Source organism: Papio anubis, chromosome 16 (genome assembly GCF_008728515.1).
Source record: "Papio anubis isolate 15944 chromosome 16, Panubis1.0, whole genome shotgun sequence".
Taxonomy (NCBI): domain Eukaryota; kingdom Metazoa; phylum Chordata; class Mammalia; order Primates; family Cercopithecidae; genus Papio; species Papio anubis.
The window spans coordinates 42,474,561-42,489,762 of record NC_044991.1 but is presented as its reverse complement, the minus strand read 5'-3'; the positions used below and the strand labels follow the sequence as shown (position 1 = coordinate 42,489,762).

At 39.7% G+C, this 15,202-nt stretch overlaps 1 protein-coding gene across 3 annotated transcripts in view; it reads left to right on the top strand.

Annotated features, from left to right (window-relative positions):
* MACROD2 (mono-ADP ribosylhydrolase 2) overlaps positions 1-15,202 on the top strand; it is a 2,100,238-nt gene that overhangs the window by 1,932,013 nt on the left and 153,023 nt on the right. For 2 of the 3 annotated variants that reach the window (XM_021921837.2, XM_003905088.5), the window contains exon 10: positions 6,860-6,907. In XM_021921837.2, coding sequence (XP_021777529.2) covers positions 6,860-6,907 — 48 coding nt within the window. Of the gene's footprint in view, positions 1-6,859; positions 6,908-14,013; positions 14,098-15,202 lie in introns of all 3 variants that reach the window. The other variant, XM_009216566.4, reaches the window with a different exon arrangement.

The following is a 15,202-nucleotide window of genomic DNA, read 5'->3' as shown; positions in this document are numbered from 1 at the left end:
AAAATAAAAACTTCGGTCATATCCATGTGTTTGTGTAGAATGCAACGGGGTAATCTGACACAGGGTGATGCAGTGAATAAAAACAGCACCTGTTATGAAATTAACATCAAAGAGGTCCCATAAGATGAAATGGAGCGTTAGCCTCTGTATGGTGTGTGCCTGGGAAGGAAAGGGGATTTTCTGGAACTGGCATTCCTGAACACACAGAACAATGCCTTCGGATGGAATGCTCTCTATTTTGAAATAGTATTCCTATCACTTTGGTAGAAACCTTTTATTTCATTTTTGTCCTCTAACAAAGAAGTGTGATGCTTGGAGAACTGTTTAAAAGGGCTGCAACTCTGTGCCCATGCTTCATCAGTCTCCTAACTACTTTCAAACTTTGAGTGGCATGACTCCCTACTTCCATAGGCTATCATCTTTTTAAAATATTTTTTTGTTGTTGTTCCGGTTTTGTTAGACAAGTTCTTGCTAGCAATTTGTTGCACAAATATGACTCAAGCAAGCACATTATAGAGAATAATGTTGAACTAAAGTGGATTTCATTAATATGTAATGGCACATTAGGTGCTTTGTAGAGCAAAAGGACTCTATGCTTGATTTTAATACAAATAATTCCAAAATATTAAGACATGTGCTTTATAATTTTCAGTAAATTTCTCTCATTAAATGTTATCTTTCAAAAGATGGTGTGTCACTCCTCTGCTTAAAGTTGTTTAATCACTCTGTACTCTAAAGTTTGAATGCTTCAACCTTGTATATTTGTCAGGTTTTTGCAGAGAAAATGAACATATATTAAAATACATGGAAAGAGGTTTATCATAGCGAATGACCCATATGATTATGATGGTGGATAAATCCCAAGATCTGCAGTTGGCAAGTGTGAGACCCAGGAGGGCTCATGGCATAGTTTCAGTCTGAGTCCAAAGATCTGAGAACCAGTGAAACCAACCATGTGGTTGTAGTCTGAATGCTGGCAGGCTTCAACACAAGAAGAATTAATGTTTCAGTTTGAATCTGAAGGCAGGAAAAAAAACCCTCAATGTCCAACTGCTAGAAAGGCAATGAGGCAGGAGGAGTTCCCTCTTACTCTCCAGGGGTCAGCCTTTGTGTTCCAGTCAGACCTTCAACTGATTGGATGAGGCTCACTCACATCAGGGAGGGCAATCTGCTCAGTACCCATTCAAATTTTAATCTCATTCAGAAACACTCACAGACACACTCAGAATAATGTTTGACCAAATGTTTGAGCACTCTGGACCAGTCACTTTGACACATAAAATTAATTGTCACTCCTGGTATGGAAGGCCTGTATTATCTAGCCAGAACAGATCGGGTTAATTGCAATTTCTCAGATAACTCTTCCTTTGGTCATTCATAGCTAGTTTTATCTCCTTAAAAACATCTTGATGGTTCACATCCACATGTTTTCACAGATGTTTTTCCCTCTGCTCGAGTGTGATTACCTTGTCTTTGTTTGAGTTCCCCAAGAAGCTGATCCTGAAACAAGGACTGAAGTAGAAGTATTTTGGGGTAGTGGGGGTGTGGCGGGAAGATGATCCCAGGAAACACCAGTAGGGAAGTGGGGAAGTGAGACAAGCAAGAGCAGAAGGCAATGAGGTGAAGCCGTAAGCCAGTTACCATGGGACAACTGGGGCTCAATCCCAGTAGGACTGGGGAGACTCAGGGAGATAGTACAGAACATGCTTTGAATTAGGCCACTTGGAAAGCAAGGAACATGCTTTGAATTAGGCCACTTGGAAGGCAAGGGTGCTGGGGTTCTTATAGGCAAATTGTCCATCATTTGAGAAAGGCTCAACCCTAAAGGGTGTTAATTCTCTGGTATTACTTGAATGGGATTCAGCAAGCAGAGAGAGTCCCCAGGCAAAGAGACCCAAGAGCTGGTGGCTCAAAGGCAGACTGCCACACACTGAGTTGTCAAGGAACAAGGAGGTATAGGCAGTACATCCACATCTGGGCATCTACTGTAGCCTTTCTTTTTCGCTACATAACTTTAACTCACCCTTTAAGACTCAGCTGAAGCCTAGCCTCTTCTGGAGTGCCTTCATAGAACTTCCCTCTGACTTAGCTGGCTCTTGTATATTTCCCAATACAACTTCCGTGTAACTACATCAGATAATCTGTTACCTTCTTCTGTAGTTTTGCTTTTCTATATCATCCACTTTGTGAGCTCCTTGAGGGAAAAGATTGTTGACCTGTATCTTCATAATGGCTGCACAAGGTAGAGCTCAAGAGATGGTTATTTAAGTAGCAAAAATAGTTATAAGAATGACATCATAAGGTAATCACTCAGTGGGTTCTTCTTGCCCACTGCACAGATAAAACTAATTTAGTGAGACAGCAGTATTGCAGTAGAGAAAGAGTTTAATTAAAGCAGGGCTAGCCAAGCAGAGGACAGAAGTTTATTACTCAAATCAGTCTCCCAAAAGCTTGGAGGCTAGGAGTTTTTTGGACAATTTAACAGGCAGGGGTCTAGGGAATGGGTGCTGCTGATTGGTTGGGAATGAAATCATAGGAGTGTAGAAAACTGTCCTCATGCACTGAGCCTCTGGGTCCTCAGGACCAGTTGAGTCACGAGTCAAAGGTCCCGGTGGAGTCAGTCAGTTGCCAGAATGCAAAAATCTGAAAAACATCTCAAAAGGCCAACCTTAGGTTCTAGAATAGTGATGTTATCTATTAGAGCAATTGTAGAGGTTACATATCTTGGGACCTCTGGAACAATGGCTGGTTATTGTTTAACTCTGCCTACATCTTAGTAGAATTCAGGCTTCTCTCATAATCATGACCTTGGGGTCTTTCATTAGTTTTACAAAGGCAGCTTCAGTCCCCAAACAAGGAAGGGATAGTTTTGAGAAGGGTTATTATCATTCTTGCTTTTAGGTTAAACTATATACTAAATTCCTTCCAAAGTTAGCTTGGGCTATACCCAGAAACGAACAAGAACAGCTTGTGAGGGTAGAAGCAAGATGGAGTCTGCTGTGTTAGATTTCTTTCATTGTCATACTTTTTCTATGTCAGATTTCTCTCGTCACAATTTTTGCAAAGGTGGTCTCAATAATAGCAATAATCAGTATTTATTGAATGTTCATTCTATGTGAGCACTTGACATATAATCCTAACCCTAAGAAGTTGATAATTTTATTATCCCTATTTTTCAGATGAAGAAACTGACATATAGGTTTTTATGTTATTTTGGGGCCAAAAGATAACTTCCCCTTTGCCCTCTGAAAGTTCACTAAAAATAAACTGACAAAAGGCAGGTTAATAGCAGAAAAGGCATACAAAATTATTTTAACATGCACAAGCATGGGGAAATCACATGAGAATGATTATCCACTAGCTAAATTGGGCACAGAAGCTTATATATTCTTCTTCGTAGGGGAGTGGATAGATGGGGAAAGTAGACAATTTTTTGAAGAGCAATAAATGATTATTAGGGAGAATGAATGGACCCAGGAGACAGAAATTAACTTGTAAATTATTCTCTTTGGAATTTGAATGAGCCCAAGAGGCAGGCATTATCTTGTAAAAAAACATCTGTCCAGATGTGGTTACATTCTCAGCTTTCTTTTCTGCAATAGATAATGAAATTTCAGGGAGAGGATGGAAGGCAATTGTGTTCCTTTTTGGGGGCTACTGTTTGTAGATAGATAAGGAAACTGTGGAGAAAATCTTCACCCTGTGCTTTGGGAGAGACAAGGGATTGAGAGATGGTAGTGAGGGGAAGGTCCCTTATATTTCAGGGTATTCTGGTATTCTTCTTACCCAAGATTTGCATAGTTATATGTTTTTTGTCCTGGAAGTAAACTGACCCAGTCTGAGTCCAGACTCTGAACAGACACTTAACCACTGTATGACTAAATCAGTGCATGAGTGAAGCAAATGAATGAATAATAACCCCAAGCCTGATCCTTCCACACACAGGAGTCATTCTGGGATGACGTTATCGGGACAGTCTATATAGTTCAAATATTCGCTTCAATGTCATGTTCTACGTAAAGGAAGACTTCCAAGTAGCTTAACTAGAAGCATCAATCCTTCCTCTGGCACCTTTTTAGTAGCACTGACTACCATATGTTGGAATGTATTTGCATGTCTTAGTTTCTTTACTACTGATAAGATTATTTTAAAAAAAAATGCTTAAGTTTCTATTCATCTTGGAGTTTTCTACAGCCCCAAACATAAAGCCTTATACACAATAGGCTAACCAATGAGTGTTTGCCAGGTGAATAATGGAAACTTAAGTGACAAGCAAAGGGATCTTTGACTCTTCCTTTATTTTCCCCCAGAAACTGTAGAGACTCTTTTTTATCTCTCTCTCTCAGATTCTGAAGAGCCTGTGGTTGTACAGATTTTAGATGGCTCTGTAAAATAAAATTATATTTAAAGATATTAAGTTCAGAGAGGAATCTACGAAGTTTACTTTGTAACATTTTGGTAATCATTTGGTTAGAAAACTGTATTTCTAAGAAACTGGTATTCTTCCTTCCAAAACTGCATTCATAGAATGAATTTTTAAAATCATGTAGAAAATCACCAATGTTTCTAAAATATTTCCATGGTAAAAAAAATTACTTCTTTAAAAGTTAACTATAGTTATCAAGAATTGCCTTTCTAAAACCTCAAATGAAAAGCATTTTCTCTTTCCACTGACTAATAAATCTCTAATCATCATTGATAATCAATTCTTAGAAGAGGGCCATACCAAGTAAATTTGGCTGGGATGACTAAATTACAAAGCACATATGTCGGAGCAAGTTGCAAATCTTCACTGACTTCCCATTATTTACAAAGGATGATATAACTAATATGTATAAAACACATAGAAAATAATATAAATTTAATTCAGTGGACATTTCTTTATTGATTATGGTATATAAAATGAATGGCATTAAGTGCCAGGGAATATACAGGAACACAAGACCTGGTCTCCATCTTTGCAGAATTTATGATCTGGAGATGGATATTTGAAAGAGAGATAAATTAACATGTAGACTGTGTGATTTTATTATAATAACAGATAACATTTAGCACTTAACAATGTTTCAGTAATTGTCCTAGTACTTTACATGGCATGATCTCATTTAATCCTTAGGAAAGCTCTATGTAGTAGGTATAATTATTATTATCCCACTACATAGCTGATGAACCTGAAGCTCAGGAAGATTCAGGTAACTTCTGCAAGACCACATGCCCAGGGGATGGATGGGTGGAGGAGCCAGGATGCAAACCTAAGCCCATGTGTATTTAAAGTCCATACCAAGAAGGCAGTAAAAATAAGGTACATCAAAGAGCACATGATTCATTCAAACTTGGGGAAATCAGACGCTGTGGCACCTAAGCTTGCGCTTGAAGGGTGAAGGTGAATAGAGAGGGAGAAGGGCATTGCTAGCAGGATCAAGGCAGGTAGAGGAAGCTGAGGGGGACCTTGAGAGAACAGAGAAGAGTTAAGTGTTGCCATCTATGTAGGTGGTAGCATGCGTGTAACAGAGGAGGTGAAACTGAGAAAAGTGTTTGGAACCAGGTATCATTGGCCTTGAGCGTTACAGGAAGAGTCTAGACTTTTCTCATTAGGCAGAGGGCAGTCACTGAACCGTTGTGAACCAGATCAGAGCTGTATTTTAAGATTGATTTGGCAGTCACGTGTAAAAGGAGTGAGATCCAGGAGAGGGAAAAAGAGAGGAGCAGTTAGGAAACTGCTAAAATAGCTAAGGCAAATGGCACTGGGAGTCTGAATTTGTACTGCAATAATGTGAGGAGAGAGGACCAAACATAGAAACAGGAGAAGATTTGGCGCTAGCTGATATTTTAGTCCATTTGGGCTGCTGTAACAAAATATCATAGACTCAGTGGCTTATAAACAACAGAAATTTATTTCTGACAGTTCTGGAGGCTGGAAGTCCAAGATCAAGGTGCTGGCAGATTCGGTGTCTGGTGAGGACCCTCTTCCCCGTAGAGAGGCGTCTTCTCCCTGTGTCCGCACATGGAGGGAGGGGTGAGAGGTCTCTCTTAGGTCTCTTTTATAAAGACATTAATCCCATCCACAAAGGTTCTTTCCTTATGATCTAATCACCTTCCAAAGGCCTCACCTTCTAATCACCATCACCTTGGAGGTTAAGATTAAGCATATGAATTATTGGGGACACAGATATTCAGAACATGCCACTGGAGGTAGGGAGCATAAGGAGAGAGATGACAGTGTTTCAGAAGTTCAAAAGAGCAAGCATGTCATCTGTAGTGCAGAGGAATCACATGACCTTTTCCAGTTAAAAGGGGTTATATTGGGAGATAAGGGGAGCTAAATAGGAATGGTGCAACTGGTGGGACACTTGAAAGCACATGAGTGAAGGTCGGGATTTCCAAATGCAGCAAAGCAGCACTTTTCATAGTGCGGTGCAGGGATTTGACACATGTCGGTCTATGACCAAATAATGATGTCCATACTTCTCAGATACTTGAAGTGAGCATGCAGACCTTTAACAAAGGTAGAGTATGTGGCATTTAAAGTCTGTGATTTTTAATTGTGAGCAATTGAAATGACTGAAGTGACCATATATAATTTGTATAAGTAAAACAAATGATTGCATATATAGTTTGTTATAAATATAACAATTTTAAAAAGGAAATGTAAACTCTAGGTTTTAAATTGTGCATTAATGTGTATACTGTCTTCTTAACTCAGCATGATAATAAGACAAGAGAAATGCATGCTTTAACAGTCTCTTTTCTACTGATCTGTTATCCTTTTCTTTGAAAGTTTTAATTAATCCATCTAGAACATTCTTGTGTTTCCCACTTTCATATGAATATTTCTTTATTTTTTCCTATTTTTTAACAGACGATAATAATGAAGAAGAAGAGGATGTCGAAATGAAAGAAGATTCAGGTATTAAATTCATTCTTTTATTATTAGGGGGTAAGTAGGGGTCATTTTGTTGTTTATGTACACTTCATATTTTTTCAAAGAAAGACAAAATAAGATTAATAAAATAGAAATATATGCTCAGTGTTATAAAATTAAAAAGTAGTTGTGCTAACACTTAAGGTTAATGCAGTTACTGTATTTAAGGAATAAATTTGACCTTGAGTTTCCTGACAGCCAAGGTAAAAATGGAACATGATGTTGTACTTAATAGAGTTATATAACAAATCGCCCCCAAAACTTAGAGTGAGCTGAAAACAACCACTTCTTATGCTCATGAGCACAGCAGAGATAACTTAATCATTCTGTTCACAAGGTGTAGGGCTCAGCAGGAAGATTCAACAGCTGGGAGCTGGGACCATCTGAAGGTTCACTCACTTGTCTGGCTAGTGATTGATCTCAACTGTCAGCTAAAATATTAGCTGGGACAACTTCCTAAAACACTTGTTCATGACCACTTTATGTGGCCTGGGCTTCCTCAAAGCATGGCAGCCAGCTTCCAAAATGAGTTTCTCCTGGAAAAAGGGAGACACTGTATTCTCAGGCTTAGACATTCCATTGCATCACTCCATGTAATTCTAATTCTTTGGAATAGTCATGAGTCTGCCAAAATTCAAGAGGAAATGAAAATGGACTCAATCTGTTGTGGGGAGTGGTTCTATAGAGCATGTAAGACCTAAAATATTGCTGTGGCCATCTTTAGAAAATACACTTTCCACATATTATATTTTGTTCTCATTATCAGAATTAAGATGCATGCCAACCCCTCAACAAAGCCCATTTGTTATGAGGAAAATCTAGTGGTTAAATGCACAGGTTATAGCCTAAGGTAGCCATTCAATGTGTCTTTGATAATGAATGCATGAATCAATAGACCTGAATTCAATTCTAGCTCTATCAATTATTGACCTTAGGCAAGTGTCATTTTCTATAAGCCTCAGTTTACAATTCTGGGGGCAATAATTCTTACCGTATAGTTTTGTTTGGGGGATTAAATCAGATAACATACCTAAAGTTTCATACAGTGCTTGGACCATAGTAAAGATTCAGTAAATTATTGCTTTTTTCTTTCTCATTCTAACAGATATTAGAAGGATATAGAGCTTAATTCTATGATTAAAAGCTCCTTGTTCCTCATTTTGGCAGTCACAGTGTTCTGACTGTGAAAGAGGTATCTCAAAGGCCCTAATTTTGTGTTACTTCTCATTTGATGCCAGAATTCCCTACAAATCACTGACAGGCTCAGTCTGGGCAGCTCCATCAGCAGGGAGCTCTTTAAATTCTGATGCATTTGATCTCACTACATGAGGTTTGATTGGGGTGGTCCTTCTCTATGTTAAGTTATATCTCTCTCCCTCCCCGGACTGCCCAATATCTTCAAGAGGAAATAACACCAGTTTCTTTTCTTCATAAAATTTCATTGGAACAAGGATTATAGCTTCTATCTACTCTTCTCCAGTCCAAACATGTCTGATTCCTAAAGTTCCCTTGGACTTCCAAATGCAATGGGTTCAGAAGGTATGAGAAGTAGAAGCAGAATCTGAAAGTCAGGAGTAGGAATAAAGGAGGTAGAAGAGGAACTGTAGCAGTGGCTGTTGGTGCCCTACTTATGCCTCCTTGGTGCTTGCTTTATTTTACAGCACCAACAGCTTTCCAAGGAAAGTCCTTATGACTGTCTGCTGAGTGCTTTGCTCTCGTCCTGGCAGCAAACTCAAAGCACAAGAGAGTTAATTTCTCTGGAGCAGCCCTCAACCAATAATAGATAAGAGTTGGTTGATTAATACCCACATCTGACGCATGTTCTGTTCCAATGCTGTCTAGTAGAAACATAATGTGAGCCTCAAATGTGAGCCTCATGTATAATTTTGAACAAAGTGAAAGGAAGAACGTAAAACTAACTTTAACAATATTTTGTATAACACAATAATCCAAAATATTATCATTTCAATGTATAATCAATATAAAAATAGTCAGATATTTTACATTCTTTTTTTTTCATACTAAGACTTTGAAATTGGTATGTGTTTTACATACACATCTGAATTCAAACTAGCCACATTTCAACTACTTGTTGGCCATATGTGGCTAGTGGCTACAGTATTGGACAATATTGTTCAGAGGTCCCCAGTAGAACTGAGTCTTGGTTGCCCACAGTGGAATGTACTCATGAACACACCCAGTATTGTCTACTTTCCTTTTCCTGTCTTTCTTCCCTATTCCTCTTGTGACACTTGCTAAAATCATCTCTCAAATTAACTGCTTAAAACTCAAACCCTTCTATGTTTGCTTCTGAGAGAATATGACCTAAGACAAGGAGTTGGCTTACTTTTTATAAAACATAGAGCTCAAGGTAAAATTTAAATTAAAATTTCAATTCCTATACCCATGTAGAATGTCTTATTGTAAAAAAGAGCCATATGTTTAAAAAATACTTTAAATTGTCACTCTGTCTTGAATTAACTTTCATGAATTTAATCTTGCCGTTCTCATTTATCTTGCTCACATGAAATGTCCTTGGAGTATCTTTTAGCTACGAGGGATACTGCCCTTTCAAGCACCCAGTATAAGGGCCTTGTCTTGCCATGGATCATTTGCCTAAGTGCTATAAGTACACATTTCTAAACAGAGAGAGTTGACTTCTCAATGAGATTTAGATAGCTATCCAAACCACTGAATGATTTTAAGGAAATCGTTATTAATGCTAATGGAGAGTCCACAAGTTTGGAGTCAGCGTTTGAGGTTTGGCGGCATTAATTGGATCATCATTTCTGATTTTAGTTCTACCAGGTTTCCTGGGAGTTTGGTCTCCAGCAGCTACATGCAGCTGTTCAAGTCATATTCAATGGCCCAAGGATGCTAAGCCACTCGGGCAGAATGGGCTTGGGAGCTACTCCCAATTTCCTGATACCTGAGTGCTGAAATCATGGAGAATTTTTGTGCTGAATGGTTCCAGCTGGCCTCACCAGACATTGGTGTGCATGATGGCTTCACTCAGATCTCACACTTAAGCATGTCAGTCTCGAAGATGAGTCTGAACCAGTCTCCCAAGGCCTTTAACTGCTGTCTTTCCCCTGCCCTGCGTCAATTCTCCTTCTCATTCAAATAGAAAAGCTGGAGGGATTTTTACAAATGCAACTGACACTAATGAAGGGCTACTTGAGTGAATCAACTGGCCAAGACATGCTAGTGAATGATAGTGAATAACAACTTGAATACCTAAACCCACTGGGGTGCTTGTAAATGAACTCTCTGGGTAAGAAGAGCCCCAGTGTGAAGAGTTTGCAGATTTCTATGGTATAAACACAAATACCATGATCTTTTTCAAGCTTCCAAAGCATGAGGTCAATGAATAGGAGAGCTAGGGAGAGATGGTACAATTAGCTGGTGTGAGCTGGCTCAAGTCAGCCACAGCACAGCTCTGCTGAGCCAGAGTTTAATTGGGCATGTACTTTGTGCCAATAACGTGACATGCATGAACTCATTTAATACACACAGCAGTTCTACAAGGCAGGAACTGTTATTATTGAGGCTTAAAAGGGATTAGTTCCTTGCTTAAATAGCAGAACCAAAATTTGAATCTGAGTTTGCCTGACCCCAAAGTTCATGTCCTTTACTTTCTTGCTCCTGTCTCCAGACTTTTATAGTAAGTAGAGGCAGGAGCATTTCAGATGGTATCAGACATGGTCATCTGCAAGGGGAGGTTCTACTCCCATGGGAGGTAGAAGAAGCAGACTGGCTTAAATGCCAAGAATTCCGTGTAAGTCCTTTAATCATCTTCCTTAATCCTTAATTCCTTAATGGCAAATGTCTTCCCATGTCCTTTCATTTCCATGACTGCACTGTTGAAATTAGCCCCAGTCTGAGTCAGCAGGGACGGAAAATTATCAACCACCTATGGAAACTCAACCACATCACAGCTGGATGCACAGTTCAGTCCCTCAGGGGACAAAGCCATGCTCCTGGCAAATCTCCAGGTTTCTACCCTCTGCCAGACATAGGGCAAGCTAAAAAACATGATACATTGTCAAGGAGAAGCATGGGGGTGCTTTTGAAGACAAGCAGAAGCAACTCTCTTCTTCACTCCCCCAGGCCAAGAGGGAAAGTTGTTCCTCCCAAGCCACAAGTAGAAACCTGGACACAGAGGCCTTATGTATCTGTGACTTTCATTTGCATGCCCCAGAACACTTTACCCATGGTGTCATGAGATGATACAATACTGTTTCATATAACATGTTTCATGTTCATATTCAACATGTATGCATGCCCAGTGACCCAAGGAGTGCTCTACAACTTTTTCAAAAATAAAATATTAGTACTTTGGGGGGGTGCTTAGATATTTCAAAATGTAGCACATGGATGTCTTTTTAAATAGTACCCACTGCCCAGGAATTCCTATTCTGGTGGGAAATGAAGACCTAGAAATGTAACTCACAAAAATGCAAAAAGTGATTGGAGAAATGCTGGTTTGGAGTTGAATTTCCAGCACTGGAAACTCTCTTCTTGCTCCCAGTTGCAGACGACACATTGCAGTGACATAGAAGGGTTAGATTTTTCTCCCAGTGAGGTTGCAAATGTCTCTTTGCCCATTGTATGAATCCTTTTGAGCCTAGTATTTGCACTCGGTGAGCTGCTCCAAGCATCTCATTTCTGTTTTTGCTGAACCCATTCCAAGGGTCAACATCCATCTTGCACCTGGTGACAGAAGTTTGGGGGAGTTGCTAATGTAGTCATTGGCAAATTTTTTCACCCTGGCTGTGGTAATAACCTTAGATGTGACTGACTTGCAACCACAGAAAACCTAGCCTAGTGCCCAAAGCTTTGCAGTTTATAATGCCAAAGTTTTTAATAGCACATCTATCAAATGTGGGGTTTTTTTTTGTTCTGTTCCTTTTTTAATAAATGGGAAATGAGAAATGAGTCGCCATAGCTCTGTAATGTAATTTTAGAATCCTGGCATGAAGGCGACAGCTGCTAAGAGAGAATTAGGCAGGGTCCCCATTATATCTTGGCCTTAAAGAAAGGCCTGGGGAAGTGAAAATAAAATCGAATTTGAAATGAAATTCTCAAGGCACTGCTAGGCACCAGGGATACGAGAGGGATTAGGAAAGACAAGTGCCCTTTTCTCATGGAATTTACATTCTTGGGGATGAGATGAGGAAGGAGACATACGGTAAAGGGATACACCAGAGAGCGAGATAATTTCAGATACAAGTGATGCGTTTGAGAGAGATTTCCTTTGTGAGCCTTTAGATTAAGCAGTCAGGGAAGGCCTTGTAGGGAGCTGAATTTGAACTGAGATTCAAAGCACAAGAAGGGAGCAGACCTATGAATATGTGTGTTGGAGGAGTGGGGGTGAGAACAGCAGGTGCAAAGGTCCTGAGGCAGGAACCAGCCTAGCAGTGATTGAGGAACACAAAGGGAAAGGAAACTGACAAAGCTAGAGCCAAACACAAGTGGGAAGTGAGGCTAGTGTGGTAAGCAGGGCCCAAGTGACGTGCTGTGCCAGGCCTGGAATTGGATTTGGATCTTATTCTAAGCAATGGTTTTTAAACAGGCGAGCAATGTGATCTGGTTTATGTTTCAAAAGCTCACACTAGCTGCTGTGTCGAGGATAGAGCGTAGACAACAAAGAATAGAAGCGGGGAGATTAGAAGGCTAGGGGGTTATGAGATGCTGGTGTGGGCTACTGTGGTGATTCCAAATGTTGAGCACGTTGATGAATATGAAATCTATTTTAGAATGGAGCAGAGAGGGCTATGATAGGATTTGCGATTGCTTCAACCGGAAAAGTAAATGAAGAAAAATATTGAGAATGACATCTCAGTTTGGGGTTTAAATTCCTGGGTAGATAGTGATACCATTCCTTGAGATGTGTAATACTGTGGAAAGAACAGGCTTATAAACAGCAAGTATATGATTATATCTGACTTTAAATTTGAAATGCCTGATGAGGTCCTTTACAAAAAAATTGAAAGGGCCTGATGGGAGTTGAGTGCAGGAAAGGAAATTATTAGTGCTCTGAAGTGTGGGGCATAGTTAAGTACCAGCCCCAAAGGGACAATGGGAAGGAGGTGGCTACGGGAGCCAAGAGACTTAGAGGGCCACGTGGAGAATGCCAACTCTAGGGTCTGTAACCTTAGATTGAGGGATACAACCAGCTCATGAAAACCACCAGGTGCCTAGAAAGTAGATGCCCTGAGCTCCCCATTGGCTACATCTAATAGGAAGCCGGAGAACCAGGGAGTTCATTGATGCAATCCAGAAAATTCAGCCTCCCACAGCACAGTAGGGGTGGTGAAGGATGGAGAGTGGATCTAGAGAGGCAAACAGATATCCAGTCCCAAATCCCAAACAAGATGCCCTGTAGGCTGTTGAAGACATAAGTCATGAGCTCAGAAAGAAGATCAGGGCTAGATACATAAATTCACACCTAATGAAGTGTGCTATATCCAAATGAATAAACTCGGAGATATTTTCCTGACACTGTCTTCAGAACTTAATTTATTTGCCCCCATGGATAGACTTAGAGAGGCATTGAGGAAAATAGGAAGCACAGTAATTTAAGTGGGAAATACAGAAGTTGTTTAGAATCTGGATTACTAAAAAACAGTTTGTTAAATAGAAGCAGGGTAATTTCTAGCCCCATTCCTTTCTCCATTCCTCTAGCCCTGCTTTCAGGACTGAGTAAGATGAAATTGCACCATGACAATTGTCAACTAATCTATGAAGATTGAAATCAAACACTCTTGGAGGAAAAAAAAGTTAACAGGGTTCCCTTATGGAGAATTTCTAAATTTATGAAAGCACATGTGTAAGATTTTACATTTGTGTGAATCACTAATGCTATCTACAAAAATGTTTTAGCTTAAGCCTTAAGTTTAAGTCTATGTAGATTGGAGAACCACAAGTCCTTGCCAGAATTTCGCTCAGCCATGATGACAGATGAATCTGCAATTAAGATTCAGCGTGTGTGTAGGTTTACTAAGAAGAAAACATTTTTAAATTTCAACATAATTTTGAACCCTACTGGTAAATATTTAAATGAGAATATTAAATCTTTGTGATTCCAGAGGGGTTAGAGCCAAAAGGCCTCTCTCCACCCCACAAGAAGAGCAAAGCAAAGAAGCCAGAATGTTCGAAAGACTCTAGTGAGGGTAAGTCCTGTCCCTCCTTCCTTTAGAAAATTATACCATGAAAAGAAAATTATATTTAATTTTTAAATTATGTGTATAAACACACTCATGTTCAGATATTCCTAAGGGTTAAAATATCACAGAGAAATTATTTCATCCCTTTCTAATATGTTTGAAGATGAAGAATCAGATTCAAGTTTATTTTGTTAAGGTAAAACCCAAATTTTAAAAGTCCATTTTGTCAGTGTGATGTATTTTCCATGTCTGCAAAGCAAAAAAATGTAAGTAGTGCTTACCAGTTACATGTTCCAAAATTGTGTAAAAGTGAAGGTCAAGATTTGCATGTGATGACCAGCTTTGCAACTATTGGCTTATTGGGAAAAGTGTTTTTCTGATAAATACATTCTGAGTCTTTCCAGATTCAGACTTCAACAACGGATGCTGGAAATGGTTCCTGTCTTTAGCATTCTCTTTCATTTTCTAGGATCCTACATACCTTTGCATTTTTGCATTGAATGGGCAGGTCCCAATGGACTCAGTTTTATGAAGAAAGGACACTGTCTCTCTTTTACACACTGGTACAACATATAGTTCATTCAAATTTTCTTTTAAAATGTTGATGAGGTGTTCTTTTCATGTGAACCTCAAACCTAAGGGTAGTACAAACTTTTACACTTGATATTAGCCCAAAGGCAGAGAAGCGATAGAGTAGTACAAATTTTTTAAAGGGGGCATATTTACGCCTTGTCCTTCTTGCCTTGAGCCCCACCTCCTCCACTGAGAAATGAAGAGTGTAATAATACTGATGGTGTTGGGTTGGGTCTTGAGGGAAGAAGATGCCAAGATGGAAGCAGAAGTGCAGGATAAAGGTGAGAGAAATGGGCGATGGAGCAGGAGCAGCTGAAAGGGGAGAAGAAAAGAAGGAGGCTTAGCTAGGAAGTGCCTCAGTCTGCAGTGCAGTCTGGAAGTCCAGAGGAGTCCTGCACTGAACGGGAATAGCTGGGCTCTAGGGTCTCGCTTTCCCATGCTCAGTCACTGGCTACAAGTAGTTTTGGGGAGAAAGTGGCCGGCCTCAGCAGGAACACGGTGCCACGGGGGTCCTCAAAAGTGTGGCTGCTGGGCGCTG